At 36.7% G+C, this 23,114-nt stretch overlaps 1 protein-coding gene across 2 annotated transcripts in view; it reads right to left on the bottom strand.

Annotated features, from left to right (window-relative positions):
- Window positions 1-13,957: 13,957 nt before the first annotated feature.
- The window catches only part of LOC128858709 (glucose dehydrogenase [FAD, quinone]), a 29,841-nt gene continuing 20,684 nt past the window's right edge, over window positions 13,958-23,114 (bottom strand). For both annotated transcript variants that reach the window (XM_054095188.1, XM_054095187.1), the window contains exons 2-3: window positions 15,782-16,230; window positions 13,958-15,725 (exon numbers count right to left, since the gene is read on the bottom strand). In XM_054095188.1, the coding sequence (XP_053951163.1) occupies window positions 14,227-15,725; window positions 15,782-16,160 (1,878 nt within the window). In that variant the 5' untranslated portion in view covers window positions 16,161-16,230 and the 3' untranslated portion in view covers window positions 13,958-14,226. The remainder of the gene's footprint in view (window positions 15,726-15,781; window positions 16,231-23,114) is intronic.

Below are 23,114 nucleotides of genomic sequence, written 5' to 3'. Positions count from 1 at the left end.
TTTTCCATGTAACAAAAGCAGAATATTTTTTTTATATTTTGCTGAGCTTTCGTTTTGTGGCTGGGTGTACGTTTCTAGCTTGTTTCCTTATTGGCAGAAGCACTTGCTATAGCTGAAAAATAAATAAAAACTGCAGATTGTTCTTCTTTTTTGTTATTTGTGTTGAACAAAAGTTATTCGCTTGAACTTCAATTATTTAGCAATGCTTTCATAATTCAACTTTTATTATCTTTTCGAGCATTTAATAAAGCATTTAAATTTCGATAATCAGATTTAGCTGTTAACGAACTTTTTACATGAATTAAATACGATTCACCATTTAGCGCTGAGAATGTAGTGTAAGAGCGTGCGAGTGCGAGAGCAGGAGAGCGGAAACTCGATGCCAGCGAGCGGCGAAAATTGCTGAGTAGCGCGACGTTGCACAGTGCGACGTATTTTAGAGGGGGTTAAATTAAAATTTGTACTTTGGTGAATACAAGGAGGCCGATTGCAAAAAAGCAACTTGCATGTTTTTTCGTTGTTTTTATAAATTTCATACTTTCACTGTGTATGATGAAAATTTGTGTTCTTATTGCACTGAAATTAAATTGATACAAAATATAGGAATGATTTTTGTTAAAAACCAATGTTACTAGAGCTATTTACTCGACTTCCCGTTAAAATTTTTTTTCTATTTAAATACATTTTCGTTTTCTGAACTATCTGCTATTTATGTACATACAGCGACTAAAACTCGTTGTTCAAATTTAAAACAGCATTTCGGAACTGTTAATTAAGGGTACCCGGTGGTCTAGAGCACGAAAATTTCACATATTTTACGATTTTTTTTTTTTTGCCATTAAAAATTTAAAAAACGATGTTTCAACTTTTCGGGCTTATTAGAACGTTTATTGAGCATACAACAATTTTTTTTTTTTACTTTTGAAACAATATTTATTATTAAAAAATCCCGCTGAAGATGACCCTCTCGAAAAATCGAACCCGGACGGCGTAGATGATTTCGAGACTTCTACTCATCTGAAACACAAAATTCAAGAAGATTCTTAATCAGAAAGAGTGCAGTTATGGTCGGAACTAGAACAAATCGAAAAAATGAAAAATTGACAGAATGGCGCACTTTTGAAAAAAGTTCGTAAAATCGGGTTTTTTTCACTAGTGTTTTAGTTTAAAAAATAGGAAATTATTTAAACAAAATTATGATTATAGTTCCGACGATAGCGATACATGTCCAAATTCAAGTGATTCGGTTGAATAGTTTTTTTATTTTCATCCCCGCCGTGCCGAAAAAAGTCGTTTCGAAATAAATGAGTTTAAAGTTTGAGGTACAGGAGCGCGCGGACCGCTCTCTACCTAGTCAACGGGCTGTAGAAGCTATAATATTAGGAATTTACGCATGAAAGTTTCACTGTATATTCTAAAAATACTATACTTTCGAAATATCGAAAAAACAAAAAATCGGTTTTTTGAAATTTCTAGGCCACCGGGTGGGTGTCCCCTTAGTTAAGTTTGGAAAAAAGCATATTTGTCAATTGTTTAGAATCCACTCCATTAATTCCCTTAACTAAATAAAATAATGAAATAAAAATAATGAAAATCAATTCAAGTCCAAACGAATAATTACACAAAATTGTATGCCCTTGAAATATTATATAAAACTCCCTGATCAGTATTTAGTGCCTAATTCTCTGGCCTTTATTACTGTTTTTTAAACGTTTTGGCATAGATTCTATAAAGTTTTTACATATGTCTGGTGAAATATTATACCGGGTGGGCCATGTAAAATTTACTTTTTGAATCGGTTATAAAAAAAACCTAATCAATATTTTTTCAAACTTTTTTTTTTATTTTGAAGATTGAACATTGTCATTTATGAATGAAAAATAATATCGTTCAAATGACTGCCACGACTGGCTTTACAGTAGGCCATTCGATCAACCCAATTTTTAAGCACATTTTCGATGGGCTCCAATTTCATGAATGAAAACTTCGATTTCGTGTTTTAAAGCATCAATCGTCTCTGGATGGTTCGCATAGCATTTGTCTTTAACGGCTCCCCACAAAAAATAGTCCAACGGGCTTAAATCACAGGTCCGAGGCGGCCAATTGATATCGGAATTTCGGCTGATTATTCGGTTTTCAAAAAAGGTAGCCAAAAGTTCGAGTGTAACTTTGGCAGTGTGACAAGTTGCACCGTCCTGTTGAAACCAAATGTCGTCCATGTCATCCTCTTCAATTTTTGGAAACAAAAACTCGTTGAGCATGTCACGGTAACGCTCGCCATTTACTGTAACCGCGGCTCCTTGCTCATTTTCGAAAAAAAAATGGCCCGATGATGCGGCCAGATCAAAAACCGCACCAAACAGTGACTCTACAGTAACGTGTGGATTTTTTGAGCCCCAAATCCGACAATTTTGGTTATTGACGTAGCCACCGATGTGAAAATCAGAAAAGAAGAAGAAGACTCACCACTTTGGAAATAGGTTTTCCATATTTCCCAATTTTGTTCAAGAGTATGGCGTCCCATTTCGTAAATGTCAAACCTTTAAGTAAATTATGAACACATTTGACATGTCATTTGTATTACCATTCTGAAGAAAATAGGTGGTTCAAAAAGCAAACGTTATATGGCTCACCCTGTACCAAAATTCGCGCATACACCCTTTTTCGGTGTTTGGCCGAGCTCCTCCTCCTATTTGTGGTGTGCGTCTTGATGTTGTTCCACAAATGGAGAGACCTACAGTTTTGAGCCGACTCCGAACGGCAGATATTTTTATGAGGAGCTTTTTTATGTTATTACACCTTGTTTTAAAATTTGTTTTATGTTTTTATTATGTTTTAGTTTCCTTCATTCACTCTTCATATATGTACTTTATTTTATTTTATTTTTATTTCAATCCATTTCATATGTGCATAAATAAAATTTAGCGCTAAATCTGTTTTACTTTTATTTATTTTAATCGCCGAGGGGCGACCGCTGTTAGAAAAATGTTTTTCTCCATTTTAGTGTTTCACCGAGATTCGAACCGACGTTCTCTCTGTACGGCGGCCGCTAAAAAAATTAGTTTGTTTTTAATTTTTTTCGTTAATTTGTTTCTAATTTTTCTAGTTTTTTGGAGAATTTTTCGCAAGCACGCTCGATTATATTGAGGTCAGGTGATTGGCGGGGGTTTGGAATAGTTTAGGGCAGCTGTATATGAGCCGCATTGCCTAACATTATCTTTAAGGTTTGCAGATATTAAATTTAAATTAAAAAAAATTTAGTTATTGAAATTATAAAATTTTAATATTATATCACTTTCTAACTATAAAATAACTATTTCCCAAGCCTGTGCTTGAAACATACCTCCACTCTATCTCAGAATTACTACCACAGTAGCCTTTACATTATTCCGCTCAGTATTGGTCTTTTTTCAGTCATAACAGTTTCTATTCGAAGCTCTTCGGTTACATTTGCTTAATACCTTAATACAATAAAATAAGTACAAAAATAAGTGATTTAGTTATATTTTATATATGTACATTAGGGCGGGTCGATTTAAAAATCGCTCATTGCTCTGTGAAAATCGTATTCTAGGGATCAAAACAAGAAACTTTGCCGAAGGAACCATACCTCTAAAACGAATTCTGATGTCCTCCAATTTGGGTCGAACGAAAAATCCCACTTTGACCCATTTAGAGTGCTCCAATCGAGTCCAAATGTATGACCGACCCCACTAACTTTGGGCGGCCGATCCACCCATGCCAGTGGCACACCCCCTGGAACTCCCCTGGGGGGTTCCCCATACAATCATTTCAAAATATCACCATTTTTGGCCTTTACGTGAGAAAAGAAACTAAAAAGTTCGACCCAAATTGGGAGACATCAGAATTCGTTTTAGAGGTATGGTTCCTTCGGCAAAGTTTCTTATTTTGATCCCTAGAATATGATTTTCACAGAGCAATGGGCGATTTTTTTGCCTCCCCACAAATCGACCCGGGGAAGTCCAGAAGTCTATGTAAATTAAGTTATACTTAGTCTTGCCATAAATTCTGTGACCAATTTTGTAATGCATACAAGAGAGAACAAATTCCATTATTTTTGATTTTGTTCGTATGCATTGTCTACTCATAAATTATACTTAATTTCGTGGCAAATTTCTCTTGTTAAAAATGGAGTCGGGAGCTAAGGAAAATCGCATTGCAGTGATTGCATTACAAAAGTGTGGCAAAAAAGCGGGTGAGATTTACAAACTGCGGAAAAAACTTAATATTTCGAGAATGTTTTTTTACCGCACGATCAATCAGTTTTTCCAAACGTCTAAAGTGACAGGCAGTAATGAAAATGGGAAATGAATGTTTCGACCAGATCCATGTCAAGACTAATTAGTGATAAACTCCACATGAAAAAGTAGACTCAACAGATGCAAGCAGTTTCTTTGGTAGTACGCGCTTAACGGCCATGAAAATATTATTTTCACAGATAAGAAAATTTTTGACTGTGGAAGAAATTTTTAATAAGCAAAACGACAAAGTCTATGCTGACAATTCTAAATACTCGTACGCGTGACCACCATCCAGCCTCCGTAATGGTGGGGAGTGTCTTGTAAAGGCGTTACATCTCTTCATTTCTGCGAAAAAGGAATTAAGGCCGGGGCAAAAGTGTACCAGGAGGATGTCTTAGAAGGCGTGGTGAAACAGTTGAGGAGCAGTGTTCTCTTCAATAGAGAGCATTCGATTTTTTTATTTATTTATTTATTTATTTATTGTCTTTGAATGGATACATTCTTACAGACTATATTAAGCTAATGTACAATAGTTTAGTAGTATACTAAGAAAAGAACGATTTAAGATGATTGACTAATATGCCATACGGCCATGTATGGCCAGCAAGATTCCGCCTATTAAGGGCTCAAGCTACCAAAGGTAGTGGCTCAAAAACAATGTTCCTGGGTTCATAGTCGCAGAGTATTGGCCATCTGGAAGTCAAGATCTGAAACCATTGGACTACAGTTTGTGGTCAGAATTGGGGAACATGACCTATCGAAGACCTCACAGAAATTTGGAGAGTCTCAAACAATCTTTGGTTCGAGCAACGAAGCCAATATCCATGGAAACCGTGCATGCTACAATAGCTGAAGGCTTGCGTGAAAGCAAAGGATGACTATTTCGAATGAAAATTTAAAATTTTTTTTTTAATATTTATACGATAAAATAAGACTAACTTCCTTAAAAAAAGAGGCTGTCTGTAAAGTCGGTTTACTGACGATAGTTTAACGTGACAACGTCATAAGAAAATGCTGATGGAATGGTTGCATTTTTCAAAAGAAAATTTTAATTTTATTTGCTTGATAGATATTTGGTATGGATTTAGAGAAGAAGGTAAATGGAATCGCAATGGAATAGGTCAAGTTACATTTACACAAACGTGAAAAACTACGAAACATTTATCAAATTCATGAAAGATATGTTCAGTTTCGATTGTGCATCAGGCGTTAATAAGTCAACAACACTAAGAGGCACCATCATCGATTTGACTTTTTCAAGACACATTACACTCGAAACACTCCCTTTCATTTCCTACTTTTTCTATCATCGTCCTATTCTCAACAGAGAAATGGTTTATTACCATGCACACAGGAAGAAGGCATATGCAAATACAAGGTGGCGCAAAAGTAACCCTGCGATGTTTTTTGGCTGTAATTAAAAAAAAATGAAAAACTTTCATTCTTCTTGTGGATTATTTTTATTTGGTCTTTTAATTTTTTTTACATCAAGTCGAGAATATGACGTCATGTAAATGGCCGCCGCCACAGTTGATTGCCATTTGAGCCCTTTTTATGGCATTTTCCATCACTTTGGCCAAAACTTCCGGCGATAGGTCCTCACATTCTTGACGGGTATTGTCTTTAAGAGCTGCAAGAGTCTGAGCCTTGTTGACATAAACCCGCGACTTCAAAAAGCCCCACAAAAAGAAGTCTGGAGCGGTCAAATCAGGCAATCTTGCTGGCCAGTGCAAACCGCCAAAACGGGAGATTAGGCGCCCGGGAAATGCATCCTTCAGCATATCGGTTGTGGCACGTGCAGTGTGTGCCGTTGCACCGTCCTGTTGGAACCACATGTTTTCCAATCCCAATTCATGCTCTGTAGCGCTCACCATTCACAGTAACCGTTTGGCCCGCGACGTCTTCGAAGAAAAAGGTCGGATGACTCCTCCAGCGAAAACAGCACACCATACAGTGACTTTGAGCGGGTGTAATGGCTATTCGTGGGTTACACGCGGATTTTCAGTGCCCCAGAAGCCTAAATTTTGCTTATTTACGTACCCGCTAAGATGGAAATGGGCCTCACCACTCATGATTATTTTTGATGAAAAATCATCTTCCTCTTGGTGGTGATTAAGGATGGCTTGAGCGTATGTTAGACGCGATTGGCGGTCAGCAGCTAACAGCTGATGCACCGTCTGGACTTTGTACGGAAACATCTTCAAATCCTGTACCAAAATTCGTTGTAAAGACCGTCGACTGATACCCATTTGCGTGGCACGTCGTCTGGTCGATGTCGACGGCGCTTCCATGACATCCTCGGCTACAGCAGCAATATTCTCTACAGAACGGCTACTCTGGGGTCTGCCACGCCTGACAGCATCTCGTCTTGTGCCAGTCTCTTCGAGGCGAGCGGCTAAACGTCGCAGTGTTTCACCAGTAGGCGTTGAACGGAGCGTTCTGGAGCAGTGTAGCGTAACATTGTTTATTAACGTGTATTTCGCATGTGTTTACTACACAAATGTCAAAACAGAACTTACATTAGGGGCCAATTGCAAAATTTATAGCATTTTCTGATAGGAGGATTACTTTAGCGCCACCTGTTACAAATATGTCAATTTATATAATAAAATTATATAAATATAATATACATATGCGCATATACCTACATATATATGCTCACTCAAGTAGGAGAGATCTAGATGTCGAACGTTGCCGAACGCGGGGGCCGATTGTGCCTCTTTGTCGTTCGTTCCGCGCTCTCGTTTGCAGTTCAAGCAAGGTAACGACGCATGAGCAAGATAACGACGTACTTTTTAGTGCGTGCAGCCGGCTACATCAAAATATAAGACGTTATCACGTCAAAAAAGTATTATAATTTCATACCTATAACGGACTTAACTTGTAACAAAATTTATTGCAGCACTAAGTAGGTATAAAATAAGACTTTCAATATAATAATAATATTCTTTAGTAAAAAAAATGATCTTATGAGTTTTCAAATAATAAACCAATCAATCAATAAAAAACGACCGTCATACGAGATTATCCCCTTAACCCTTTGAAGCACACATTTTACTTACCAACCGCTTTTATGATTGCATGTAATTTTAAGGGTTTCAGGGGTCGCTGATTACGAATCTGAGGTCAGATTTGAGAAATTCAATATGGCGGATACAAAATGGCGGACCTATTTTTTGAAAACTTGTTGGAAACTCACCAAATTTGATATTAAGGGGTTTTTGGGGTCGCTGATTACGAACCTTGAGTCAGATTTGAGAAATTCAATATGGCGTATACAAAATGGCGGACATATTTTTTGAAAACTTGTTGGATACTCACCAAGTTTGATATTAGGGAGTTTTTGGGGTCCGCCATATTGAATTTCTCAAATCTGACCTCAGATTCGTAATCAGCAACCCCAAAAACCTTATAGTATCATGTCCCATCTTTATACATTATGTACTTTGTTGAAAAATGAATTTTTTCCTGAAAATAGACGATTTTTTCAATTTGTTTATCTGTAATTGTTTATAAATTCACGCAAAACAATTTTCTTAGTTTCAGTTACATTCTTTGATATATGGATTATCATATAAATAAATTTTCTCGGTCCCATTTTCATAAATATGAAATCTGTAGAGAAAAGTTGAGAAAAAAGAAGGTGGGAACCTGGCTTCCCACCATGCTCCTAAGGGTTAAATAAATTTTCGGAGGAAGGTTATACAATTATTTTGGAGATATATGCGAGTTTGCTAGAACATGTCGTGAAATTTAGCAATATTAAAATTGATCATTCCGGCAAGAAGTATCATGGGAGATGAAACAATAACGACACACAGAACAACGAAAGGAAACTGAGGCAATACACTAGCCAGCATGGCAAGGCTGGTAAATACACTTTTGTTTAGTAATTTTTTAAAGCTTCAAAAAAATCCATATGGTAAATAAACAAAAAAATTTGTAAGTTTCGACCTTTCATCGAAAATAAAGACTTATACCAACCTTGATTTATTTCGCCTCCAAACGGTAGCAACAGAAATAACTCTGTCGCCGACAGAGCAACAGAAATAAATTTCGCTTATTAACGGCAGCAACAGAAATAACTCTGTCGCCGAGTGCTTTTCGCCTTCAGCCATCATTGTGTTCAATGTTATTTGCCCTACTTATAAGTGCTCACCCAAGGCGAATTTATTACAGGTGACAGCAAACACATATAAGTAAAACCCTACATGTATTTGTTGTTGCGTTTGGTGCAAGCATCACGTCAAAATCAGCAAGCAAATGTAAACATACGAATGTAAACATACCAATACATACAAACAAAGCATATCATTTTGACATAAGCCATACCTACGGTGAAAAATTCAGCTGGGTGAATGCTGTCACCTTAATAAATTCGCCTTGGTGCTCACCACTTCACTGCGTGAAATTCGCTGGCGTGCAGTCGTCGTTCGCTCTAGTTGAGTTTAGGCTATGAAAGTGATAAATATAACCGCATTGTTTGAAGTGTCCAGTGCTTTTCAAATTGTGCTAGCTTTTTTGGTGAATAGTCAAAGCGTTGGCTATAAATTCTAAATGTACACATTAACCCAATGCTGTTCCAAACTAATTTCAATTCGGAGTGAAAAGAAATTAGAACTTCTAGAGAATTAAAGATATCTATACAAATACATATGTAGGTATGTCTATACTTCTCTGTATAAGTAAAATATTTTAAATGCTCAGTAATTAATACCTACATAGAGTATTGACGAAGAGGAAATACATTTTGCGCATGCACATCCGGCCGACAAAATTCAACTTTTGCGTGCACACATGAGCAAGACCTTCCTACATATGTACGTATAGTCTGAAAATAGGGCTGAAAATAGACGCTTGTATCTGGTCGTTTGTATAGATCAATGTTAGTACGTACAAAATTATTTTTAATTAAATTTACTCATACGACCTTTTTTAATCCAAGCAAATCTAAAGTACCTGTGTAACGGAACTGGGTTACCTCTCTGGTCAAGAGACTGGTTTATTGATTTATTTGTAAAACAAAATAAAATATAATAAAATGAAGCAAAATGAGATAGAATTAAATAAAATAGTAAAATAAATAAATGTAATTAAATCTAATAGGACTATGAATAAGTTCGTGCGGTTTTTTTTCGAAATTTGAAACTTTATTGACGTAAAATGGTTACAAATTTAATATTCAAAATATTGTCCATCGCTTACTACTACTTTTTCCCATCTTTCTGGCAATTCACGGATTCCCTTTGTGAAAAATTCGGTCGGTTTTGCCGCAATCCACGAATCGATCCATTTTTTGACTTCATCGTAATTACGGAAGTGCTGGTCAGCCAGGCCATGTTGCATCGATCGGAAGAGATAGTAATCGGATGGCGCAAGGTCTGGACTATACGGCGGGTGGGGTAGGACATCCCATTTGAGCGTTTCTAAGTATGTTTTGACCACTTGTGCAACATGTGGCCGAGCATTGTCATGTTGCAAAATAACTTTGTCGTGTCTATCGGCGTATTGCGGCCGTTTTTCTCGCAGTGCTCGGCTCAAACGCATCAATTGTCGTCGGTAGACATCCCCCGTAATCGTTTCATTCGGTTTCAGTAGCTCATAATACACAACACCCAGCTGGTCCCACCAGATACACAGCATAACCTTCAGGCCATGAATATTCTGCGCCGACGTCGATGTTGAAGCATGGCCAGGGTATCCATACGTTGCCCGACGTTTTGGATTGTCGTAATGGACCCACTTTTCATCGCCAGTCACAATTCGATGCAAAAAACCCTTTCTTTTGTGCCGTTGAAGCAGTTGTTCGCATGCCATAAAACGGCGTTCAACGTCTCTTGGCTTCAATTCATACGGCACCCAATGGCCTACCTTTCGGATCATTCCCATGGCTTTTAAACGTTTGGAAATGGTTGATTGATCAACTCCCAAAGTTTTTGCAACCTCTTCTTGCGTTTGAGCCGGATCTTGATCGAGCAATTCCTCCAATTCGGTATCCATGAACTTTGGCGGCGCACCCTCGCGTTCTTCGTCTTCCAAGCCAAAATCACCACTTTTAAAGCGTGCAAACCACTTCTGGCACGTTCGCTCAGATAGAGCATGCTCACCATAAACTTCCACCAAGATACGATGACTTTCGGCTGCTTTTTTCTTCATATTAAAATAATGAAGAAGAATTCCCCGCAAAAACACATTATTTGGCACGAAATTCGACATTTTCAAGTGTGGTAAAAATATTGTTGTTTACGCTTCAAATAAAAAACTTATACTGACGTTTGTGCCTTACGACAGTAGCTCTCCAATGAATGTTTGGAAATGTGGATCGATGGAATAATAATCAAGTTACGCCATCTGTTGTAAAACCGCACGAACTTATAAATAGACCTATTAGTAGAATAAAATAAAAAATGAGATAAACTAAAATAAGAAAAAAATAAAACAATTTAAAAGTTAACTTTTATACTGCAGATACTGCGAGGACGAAGATAAGGAAGTATCGAGCAGACATTTGCTGTGCAGTTGTCCCGGTCTAGCCAGAAGTCGCCTCGCTCTTCTTGGCTCTCCAACAATTGACAATCTTTCAGTACTCTCGAACCTGAAAATCGAATCTCTCATCAAATTCTCGAAACGAATTAATATCTTTGACCAAAATCCACAATAAAAATCTCAGTTAGGTGGGGAAATCATGTAACATAATGAGCTCTAGGGCAACACAACGGACCCAACTTGCGGTCTATGTGGCACTCCGATGCGGGGTCACCCTTAAACCAACCAACCAACCAACTTTTATTTATTTATGTATTAAACCAAACAATGAAAATAATTAGAAAAGAAAATAAATGCAAACTTTCATAAAAAAAAATTATTAAATTGAATTGAAGTTGATAGGATATAAGGATAAAATAATTAGAATAGAATAAATGAAAAAATGAAATAAAAATAAATTAAAAATGAAACAAATTAAAAGCTAGATTTTATTTTATTTTTGAAACAAAATATATTTCATTAAAAAATAAAGCAAAATTAAATTAAGTTAAAGAAAATATATTAAATCCAATTAAATTTCAATAATAGGATAAAATAATTAGAATAGAATAAATGAAAAAATGAAATAAAAATAAATTAAAAATGAAACAAATTAAAAGCTAGATTTTATTTTATTTTTGAAACAAAATACATTTCATTAAAAAATAAAGCAAAATTAAATTAAGTTAAAGAAAATAAATCCAATTAAATTGAATTATCTCTAATACAATAAAAAATAATAAAATAAATTAAATTAAATAAAAGTAAAACAGATTTAGCGCTAAATTTTATTTATGTACATATGTATGAAATGGATTCAAATAAAAATAAAATAAATTAAAATAAAGTACATATATGAAGAGTGAATGAAGGAAACTAAAACATAATCTATATATATATAAAAGAAAGTCATGTTAGTTACACTATTTATAACTCGAGAACGGCTGAACCGATTTGGCTGAAAATTTTTGGAGAGGTAGCTTAGAGCCAGGAGACGGGCATAGGATACTTTTTATCCCATTCGAACGCGTTTCCGTGAAGTCACTATAAAATGTGGTATAACAAAAAAGCATCTGATATGGAATAACAAAACGCAAATGACAGCTAATCGTAATTTTGTCTATGGTTAAGTAGAAAATTTGATAATATAAATTTTGTCAGAAATATATAATCACAGTAATTTGTATTCTCTTTGAATCATCATTATAAATGCTGCAAACAAGACGATCGAATCTTTCCCGACAAAGCCGTAATGCAAGAAGGATAAGAAACATTGCGGATGGCGTTCTACTGATGCTCTTGGTCGTATGTATACAGTTCATCCAAAGAATGATGAATGCTTCTATTTGCGGTTATTGCTGGCAAATGTGCGTGGGCCAACGTCATTTGAGTCACTACGGACTGTTAATGATACAATATTCCCAACATATCGTGCTGCATGTGAAGAACTCAATTTACTAGAAAACGATACCCATTGGGATACTACGATCGTTGAAGCCATTATCTCTGCATCTCCAAGTCAGATACGCACATTATTTGCTATCATCATTTCGACATGCTTTCCATCGAACCCATCTAACCTATGGTAAAATCCAAGGATAATATGCGAGAAGATATTTTACATCAAATTTGTGTCAGTTCCAGAAATCCGGATCTTGAGATGAATGAGGAGGTACACTCTTGATCGGGCTTTACTCTTGATCGAAGACATGTGTTACCTTATGTGCGGTAGTTTATTAGTCAGGTTAGGAATGCCAGAGCCAAATCGTAAAATGAATGACGCATTTAATCGAGAGTTTGAACGGGAACGTGAATATGAGCACCAGGAATTAGATTTAGTAGTTCTAACGAATGTACCACTGTTGAATCGCCAACAAAAAAACAAATTATAAAATAAAATTAAAAACTATGTAGAAATAAAATAAAAAACTGAATGAAATTAAAGTAAAATAAATACAATTAAATTAAATTAAATAAAAAAAATGAAGTAAAATAAACTTAATCAAATAAAGCAAATAAAATAAAATTAAATTAAGTAAAGTAAATTCAAATAATGCAATAATTGCAAATTATGCGATACCTTTTTGCTTAAATAGTATTTAATTGGTTCTGCCAGACGGACTGTTCATTAATTTTCTCTCTGAATCTGGTTACACAGTACAAGAAAGTCAGATTTTGGGGATTGGAATAGAAAAGCAATTACTTATATAGTCCTTTTCTGTCAAGAGTTTACTCATAATGAACAGAAATACTTGTCTAGCGAACATTAGATTTAAGTATGCAGATATTTATTTATTTCAATGCAATATTACGCATATTAGACAGATAAGCATTCCTAGAATTCTAACTGGAACTATTACTGCTTTTTCTTTCCATATATGTATTCTTTTATTTGTTAAAATATTTACAATATTTTTCATTATAAATATTTTTCAAATATAGTTAATTATATAACAAAAACCCTATCAATTAAATTTCCAAACTTTGTACCAAATTCACAAAAATTTAACAAATTTCATCAGAATCAGAATCTTTCGAAGACTTCTGGGTATGCAGTTTCATAACTAATTCAATTTTAGTATAATAAAGTAAAAATTCGAAGGCGCTCAAAAATCGCGTTGGTTTGAAAATTTTCTCTTTTACGATGTGTCGCATTTTTTTCCATGTAAAAGACTTCGGAACGTGTACTATATACGAAAGGAAATTTTGATTAATATTTTCGTGATAAATTTTCATTCTCAAACGTCCCATTTAAGATGGAGTTTTAGGTTTTTCTTAAGAAAGCGCTCAAATTGGCTTATAAAAAGTAAGAAGGAGATTAAAATGTTCACAAAAATTGTACTCATGAAGTTCTATTATAGAATATTGACAATTATGTGACAGAAATCCACGTGTAACACTTCTCACACATCACATAACGATTGGTATGGTGATCAACCGTTTAAAAGGGAAATGTGCGGCCTTATAAATTGGTTCTACAAATTGGGCAACTCTACTCCGAAATTATATCGGATTATGTTATATTATTAAATTTTACCAATGTTTCCAAAAATTTAAAAGAAATAATATAAGTTCAGCTATTTTCGTAAATTTTCCAGAATGCGCCAAAAAATCAAATTCTTACCTGCTCTGAAACTTAGAAAAGGAAAAACTCAACCTTCATTCCACACGAAACCTTTTATGATTAGTTTGATTTTTTGCAGTTTCGATCGATTACACACAGTTTATTACTGAATGAGCCATCTATCCTTAATATCTAAGCATTTCATCTTCTTCTTCAATTCTATTTACATACAAGTGACATTTTTTTCGATTACATACATACAAAAAATAAATAAATAGATTACAAAATGTCTCAGAATTACCCGCATAAATCCGAAGAAGAAATATTCTGCCCCATGAAAACGCAGACCCTAACCCGATCACCCTAAGCTACAAACTAAATTATCGTGTTTTTAATCCAAAACTCCTTGATCATGTCCGAGCCCTTTTCTGCAATCATTATTACCGGCGCATTTGTGTTGGCACTCACCAACTTCGGCATAATACTCGCATCGATCACCCGCAAGCCGCGTATGCCATACACACGCAATTGTGGATCCACCACAGCTTCGGGATCCCAATAAGGGCCCATTTTACAAGTGCCCACCGGATGATAAATAGTTACTGTGTAGTGGCGTATCATACACTCCCAATAGGGATCAGTGAACATCTGCAAATGCTGACAGCCGGGCCATTTGATCGATGAGATGCGCGAACCAAAGCGCTGCATGGCTTTTGTGCGCGAGAGCGCCACTGCAATCTTTGCACCCTCTACTAGAGACTTTGTATCGAGTTCATCGCTTAAGTAATTCGGAAAAATGTATGGGTAGTCGAAGGGATTGTTGCTACGCAATTTGATCGAGCCAATACTACGCGGACGCAACAACATTGGTATGATGCTCCAGGCATCGCGATTGTTTATCTTCTCGAATACTGCGCGATAGAAAGCGTCTGTGAGACCATGTGCTTTGCGCAACTGAGAACCGCCATCCGAGTTTGTCGAGCCAGACACGAAGTGAAATTCAATGTCAGGCCAATCAAGCGAAGCGTTGGCATATTTCGTATTCACAAAAGCAAGACCCTCAACGCCGCCAAGTATGGTGAGTGGTCCTTGTCCGAAAACAGCGTACTGCAGCACTGTCGACATGGAGTGAAAGCGGCTCTCCACAATGGAAACTGGTTGATTGACGAGAAATGTGAGTCCACCAAGCCCAATGTGATCCTGCATGTTCTCACCTACATTGAGGTCTTTAATGACAGGTATGCGATGTTTGGCCAACTCTTTACGTGATCCAATACCTGATAACATCAGCAGTTGTGGAGAGTTGACGGATCCACCCGATAAGATGACCTCTTTCGTGGCGCGTATGCGGTAAATGCGCTGATTCTTGACAAATTCAACACCGAATGCTAATTTCGTGACCGGATCGATCATGATGCGTGTAACGTGTGAATGCATAGATATGTGTAGATTAGAACGTAAGCGAGCTGGTCGTAGAAAGGCCTTGGCGCTGCTGCAACGACTACCGCGGCGAGTTGTGCCCTGTGCTATCATAAAGCCTGCCTGTTTCTCGCCATTCAAGTCCCGATTCTCGTAACCCATTTCGACACCAGCTTCAACGAAACTAGCCGCCAGCGGTGTGTGATAGGGAGCCTCACCCACTGTCAAATAGCCACCGGTTGAATGGTAAGGGGTGCTGGCCAAGTAGGGATTTGTATTATCTTCCGACTTTTTGAAGTAGTATAAAGCATCACGATAACCCCAGCCAGGGTTGCCTAGTGCCTCCCAGTTGTCATAGTCGATTTTGCTGCCACGTAAATACAACATATAGTTCAGCACACTGGAACCACCGAGCACTTTACCGCGTGGCCAATTACAGCGTCCATTATTCATAGCTGTGGAAAGAGGAAATTTTTATTGTTATCTTGTAAAGTAAAGTTATCGAGCTTACCTAAACAAAATTTGCCGGAAGGTTCCGTCTTATATTTCCAATCCATTTTGCTCAATTGTAGGTATCCAGCCATCAGTGGCACATCCGAAATTTCAGTTTCATCGCCGCCGGCCTCCAATAGGAGGACATTCCAATTTTCCACCTCCGTTAGCCGGTTAGCCACCACAGCGCCCGCTGAACCGGCGCCTATCACTATGAAATCATAGCGCTCAAGTATCTCATCAGTGGGCAGATCCTCCGCTCTCGACTCGGGATCCATAATCTCCTCGTACTGGAAATAAGCTATGGCCGCAACAAGCATCGGTATAAACCAGCTGTTGCTGGTGGCGGCCGTCACAGCCCCACCTATCGCCGTTGCCGCGCCTACAATTGCGCTCATTTTTAAGAATTACGGGAAAGGAGTTTTACTAGTTTTTACTACTTGTTTGCAAGCGCATTGGAGAAATCAACTGCAATAGAAAATAAAGAAAAATATTAAAATACTTCGAATATTGTTGAGTGACGGACAATATTAGGATGTGCATCTAAGATTTAAAGGCAAAGCATACTCAAGTCGTTTCTGTTTTACCAGACGACCAGTTGAAGAAAAAATACCATCCAAAGCGTATCATAAAATACGGCCGATGTGAAACCACTGCTGACATTAGTAAAGTTTTTAGAGAAGATGTAACTATTCAAGCGAAAATTCATCAAAGGCAACGTTAAAACTGAACTTATATTGTTTTTAAATGCTGTTAAATCTTACTTCGCAATATTTATCATCGATGACTTCATAAGCTCAACACTACCCGTGAATGGGTCCACAAATCTTACGCAGATACACCATGTTAAAAACTTCCATCATGTCGTATTATTTCATCATCTAGGCCTCTACCCCGTAGTTTACAGTGTCCAGTTTGTACAGACAAAACTTTATTTCTGAAGTAGTTACCAAGAAAGTGTTGCCGTTACATATCTTTAATGGCTTAGTTTATGCTGAGTGTCAAGTAACGAGCACAGAAAACAGCTCTGTAAATAAGAGTATTCCTAGAAAATAAAATCCTGGGAACTGGTTAGGCCAATATCGTCAACTTAAGTAGCTTACCATTCAGGTCCCCGGGATTACGTAGTATAATAAATGCACAAAAAAGTAAGTAGTCTTATAAATTTTCTATTTCGTCCTTCAAAGAATTCAGGTAAAGCTGTCTTTTTTTAGAAAACTACTTCCATCTCTAAAGATTCGAGATTCGGCACCTCCTTTTGTCTTACACACATCGTTGAATAGAAAAATTGAATCGTATAGAAGAGCCTCTCGGAGTGGATACCTTCGTTCTTATTGAAGAGGCTGGCAAAAATGTACCAGCTAAAGAAATCGGGGAAAATCTTTGGAAATCATAAAACTTTGTTGTGAACAACCTAAACCTATAGAAAGAACGCAAATGAAGAAGAAATTGTCCAAGCTAATATTATCAGGGCAGGTCATTAGGCATCATGTAATTCTGTTGCAGGGTTACTTAAATTTGGTTCTTAAGTGGCTAGATTGTGCCCATCTATCCTCAATTGATCGTATTCCAATTGTGTATTCTATGCAGAGCGACAAGGGACCTCTTTCCTGGTTTTACCTGGAGAGGGCTACCTTGAGTAAGTGTGTTAATAAAATACCGATTTATGGGGGATGAAATTTTGTAAGACAGGAGATGGCATTTTAATGGACAACAGCTAATCCCACGTTACCTGAATACGTGGGTACCAGATGAAATAAAAATAAATTTGTAAAAGAAGATGCACGCATTGAGATTGAAATTTGCAGTAACAACGTAAACATCCTCATAAATGTGGAGGAATGCTGCTGAAGCCACATCTCTTGTCCAGATATACATAAATCCAAGTTGTTCCGATTACGTAGAACCGCCTGTGGTTGGAACTGCTAAATTCAAAGAAAAACTCTGTGGAAGTGAACGACTATTTATCTTTAGCTCTGCTTATTATTCAAGTTTGAGGTTTCCAATCAAAACTATGTCAATGTTTCCCAACTAATTTTATTTTTTCAATTATTCTCCATACTTTTCCGAATTCCTTTACGACGCGTTTGAACGATTTGCAATAATCATGATTTCAATAACGAAGAAAAATGTTTAAAGCAATAATGTTTCATACTTCAAGAGGATTCAGGTAAAGTTCGCAGAGTAACGCTGTAATTGATCATCTTCAAAGTTTTCTAGACCATTCTTAGTTTTTTTATAAACAATGTTTTTATAATATCCTAATTTAATTGAGAAAAAAGTTAGGTTAAAATAATAATGATGATTTTTTATGTACTATATGAATGCATACTCAACTTATTATATCTGTCACAAATATCAGTCACTAGTTAGAAATTTTCACATAAGACTTAGTTTACGGTTTCAAAATATAAATAAGCAATACACTGACTGGGATTACTTTAGAAAGATACTGTCGGATGATAAAGACAATCCAAAAATAAATAGTAATGAGGCTCTTGTCGATGAAGTATTGATCTTGTCAAACAGCATAATCCGCGCAGCGTGGCGCAGTACCCCAGCCACAAGAACTATCTCAGCGGGGCATAAGTACACTAGAGAAATAAAAGAAATGGTTAGAGAAAAACGCAAAGCACGCCGACGATGGCAGAAATCCAGATCCCCACCTGATAAAATTACTTTAAATAAAATAACAAAAGAACTCTCTAAAAAATTAAAGGCTTTTAAAAACCGCTCTCATAGTGACTACCTAAAAGGCTAACAAATGACCACAGCACCGATTACTCACTTTGGAAATGCGCGAAAAGATTTTGACAACCAGCTATACAATATCCACCAATGAGAAAAACAGATACCACATGGGCAAAAACCAATTTAGAGAAAACTAATACCTTCTCTGAATAGCTTGAAAATATCTTCAAGCCACACGACGTATCAAGAGCGGCTGAAATAGAATCATGTTACCTCAACGAATACGTCGAGATTCCTGCAGTAATGGATTCTGAATTATGTGATGAAGCACACGACGTTTCATCATATCGGACTATATCCCTCCTACCTATTTTGTCAAAACTATTGGAAAAACTACTTGCCAAACGCCTTAATAATATTATTGAGCAAAGGAATCTGATACCAGCGCATCAATTTGGCTTTCGCCCAAAACATTTGGCAATCGATCAAGTTCACAGGCTAACTCAAGTTATAGAGAATGCCTTCGAAAAGAAAAAAGTGTGCTCGGCTGTCTTCCTAGATGTATCCAATGCTTTTGATAAGGTATGTCACGATGACCTTCTTAACAAAATAAAAGAGCTATTACCAATTCAATATTATAACGTTCTAAAATCCTATCTATCGATCATTTCTTTCAAATTAAATACGACGACACGTATTCTGACCTGAAAGAAATTAAAGCTGGTGTCCCACAGGGTAGCGTTCTGGGGCTCATCCTTTATCTAGTTTTCACATCCGATTTGCCTACCAATCAGAACTGCGTCATAGCAACGTTTGCAGACGAAACCGCTATCTTGTCAGTTGGAAATACACAAATTGAGTCAACTGCAAGTCTTCAAAAACATTCAAACAGAATCTATGAGTGGACAGTTACTTGGCGTATAAAACTAAATGAAACCAAATCCGTTCATGTTGATTTCACGTACAATAAAAATCATGTTGATTTCACGTACAATCCACTTATATATAGTGGAAGATCTATATATAAATGGATTACAAGTCCCGTATCATAACACGGCTAAATACCTGGGTATGACTCTTGACACCAAACTCAGATGGAATTCTCACGTAAAAAAGAAAAGAGAAGAACTCGATATTAAATTCAGAAACATGTATTGGCTTATGGGTAAAAGATCCGCTTTATCCATGTACAAGCAAATACTAAAACCAATTTGGACGTATGGGATACAATTATGGAGTTGCTCAAGCTCCAGCAACATACTTCAAATCCAAAGGTTCCAGAATAAAATTTTGCGATGCGCTACTAACGCGCCCTGGTATGTACGCATCAGCGATCTCGAACGCGATCTCGGCATAGAGCCAGTTGCCGTCGTAATTAAAAAAAATGCCCTATCTCATGTAAATAGGCTATCTCATCATGTCAACAGCGAAGTCTCAGCCCTCACTGACCAACATAAATGGTTTGTAAGGCTGAAACGCAAAAAGCCGCACCACCTCGTGCAGTAATCAACTCCTTTGCAACTCCATCATATTAATTGTATTATACAAAAACCGAAGAAAATTGTTCGTTAGTTTATTTTTGTTAACTAGTTACAATAAAAATGAATACAAGAAAAAAAAATTCAGTCAACCTTATTTTTTTTTTCCTTATCTACAACACCAAAACGCACACCACAAATAGGAGGAGGAGCTCGGCCAAACACCGAAAACAAAATATATAGAAGCGTTAAGAAATAGTGAGAAAAAACCTTCCAACCATAGTCGATGAGAAGCTTTTGCGATGATCGTTTGATTTAAACCGCCATATATCATATCTCTTACCATTAGTTGTGGGTCTCCTTCAGCAACTGCTAGTTTTAGTTTCTAATGTAATCGTCTTTCTTTTAACTTTTTTTCGGTCTCGCTTATTCATTTTAAGAGAGTATTTATATTAAAAAATTAAGTTAAAAGTCACAGAAAGCTTTATCAGAATGAAAAGGTAACTAACTTATCTTTACTGCCATTATAAATATAATCCTGCCTTTATTGTCGAAGGATATGGTATATAGTTCGATAATTTATTGCAGTTATAGGTTTCAATTCAGGTGCATATCTCAACTTAGTATAAGCATTTCCTTACATGGCATATTTCCTATTATAAATTTGAAAATTAAGCCTTAAAATGTAAGTTGAATGTCACACCTGCTATCGTGGAATGAGTCAAAAGGGAAATAGAATGGAAAGTAAATACTCGTATAAGAATATTGAACAGTTATGAAAAGAAAGTAAATTCGTTCATAGCAAAAGTAATAAACAAACACACGTTCTTGACACACAGATATCTTTTTCTAGTCAACCTAATCGAGGTGGACATTCCCAAACTGTATTTGCCTTAGCCCTAATTTGCTTGTATGAATTTCAAATATGCGTTATATTACCAAATTTCGTAATCGAAATGCTAATAATTTATGGGAGTACTCGTACATATCAATTCGTGACTCAGGTGCCAAGCGCAGCCGTAACTTCCGCCAAGTTTAAGCGCCATTTGCGTCTTTTCGAATTTGCGTCTACTCACTGAACAATGGTTTATGGCAAATTCGAAAAGACCGAAATCACAGTTATTTATTATTATGCACACATACATACATGCATACATTTATACAGTTTTGAAAAGTGGACTTGAGAAAATTGCAATGAAGTCGAAAATTACGTGGCCTGTAGACCGTCACCTCGCCTCAATCGCACCAGCTAATTGGTATGTATTTAATGTCATCAATGACTGCGTGCTAACCAAACGTTTCCGCGAAGAGTGCGAAGAGTTTGTGAATGTATATTTGTATGTGTGTATGTGTGTATGTATGTATGGATATGAATATCTACTGACATATATTTGGTCAGAAAGAAGAGCGAAATTTGCAAATTTAGGGTATTGGGCCTAAGTACTACACTGAAGAGCAAAACTGTAACAAAATGTAATACTTTCTATTTCAACACATTTTTTTTTAGACATGTTTTAACAAATCAAATATTTTTTTTGCATAACTTTATTGGCATGTATGTACTCTCTCTCTCAAACCGGTTTGGTGTCAATGCAACAACAACAACACTAGTAGCGAGCAATAATGCAAATAAAGACAAATGTTACAGTTTTGCACTCAACCCATTTTTTATTTTTTACAATAAATAAAATAAATATTAATAAGATGTCCAATATCCTTTGGATTTTTTCAGCTCGTGGATACGATTGGGCATACTTCGTGTATACCTCAAGACAAAGTCAGTCGGAATAGCATCCCATACATCGCGTGTTCGCTCCCACAGCTCATTAACTCCACTGGGCGGACTTGAATATTCGGCAAGCTTCGATTTTACATGACTCCATAAATTTTCGATTGGGATCATGTCCGGTGATTGTGGAGGCCACTTCAAGTTACGAAATTTTTGGCGTTGCATCCAATTTCGTACAACATGTGCGGTGTGCTTAGGGTAATTGTCTTGCTGAAAAATTACTTTTTCAGCAGCAAGACCCATACTTTCCACTACACCCGGCAGATTTTGTTGCAATATGGCCAGGTATTCCTCTTTCCGCATTATACCGTCTATTCGTACTAAAGGACCCACACCATTTTTGGAAATGCAGCCCCACACCATAATGGAGCCACCACCATGTTTTACTGTCTGCTTGATGTGATGTGGCTGGACTGCATTTGGGTCTTTAACCCAATACCAGGCCCGACCATCTGACTGAAATCGATTGATTTTGGTTTCATCAGACCAAATAACCTGCAATCGTTTTGAAATTTTATGAAAAAAGGTCTTTTATAATCCATTTATAAAGACGTACCTGATCCCAATCTTCAACTGTCCAGCTTTGGTGAGCCGCAACAAAATCCCGCCTCAACCGCACATGTCTTTTTGTCAGCATTGGCTTGGTTTTCTTCTCCGCTGCCTTTAGCCCCAGTTTTGACAGGTTGCGCCTGGCTGTCCACTGACTGGCATCAATATCCAGCATCTTTAGTGCTTCTTTGGGAGTGACCGCCTTGCTGCTTGTTACCAAATTTGCCAGATGGCGGGCATCGCGGTTTCTTATCTTCCTTGGCCGGCATCCTTTGTTACTGGGAACAGCGTCTGGTACATTTTTCCGCAGCCTTTGCACAGCCATGTGGCTCACTTCGAATTTTTTAGCTATTTTTCTTATAGACTCGCCCTTCTTCAGCAAATCAATTATTTGGCGTTGTACTTCCCGATTTAACATTTTGTCTTATTCACGGTCACGTTTATAATAATTAAAAATCCACCAAATATATAATTACGAGAAAAATAACGGAACATTTGAAAATTAAGAGTGAGTGCAAAACTGTAACATTTGTCTTTATTTGCATTATTGCTTGCTACTAGTGTTGTTGTTGTTGCATTGACACCAAACCGGTTTGAGAGAGAGAGTACATACATGCCAATAAAGTTATGCAAAAAAATATTTGATTTGTTAAAACATGTCTAAAAAAAAATGTGTTGAAATAGAAAGTATTACATTTTGTTACAGTTTTGCTCTTCAGTGTATATGTGCCTTTGACACAATTTTTATTTTAAGCGTTGGCGCATAATGGCATATTTTAAAAGGAAAATTTTCATGCTACCAAATAACTTGCTGGCATTCCTCTTCTGAAGTGTTCAATATCAGC

Source organism: Anastrepha ludens, chromosome 3, assembly GCF_028408465.1.
Source record: "Anastrepha ludens isolate Willacy chromosome 3, idAnaLude1.1, whole genome shotgun sequence".
Classification (NCBI taxonomy): domain Eukaryota; kingdom Metazoa; phylum Arthropoda; class Insecta; order Diptera; family Tephritidae; genus Anastrepha; species Anastrepha ludens.
The sequence above is the reverse complement of the archived record's forward strand: the minus strand, read 5'-3'. Positions and strand labels throughout refer to the sequence as shown.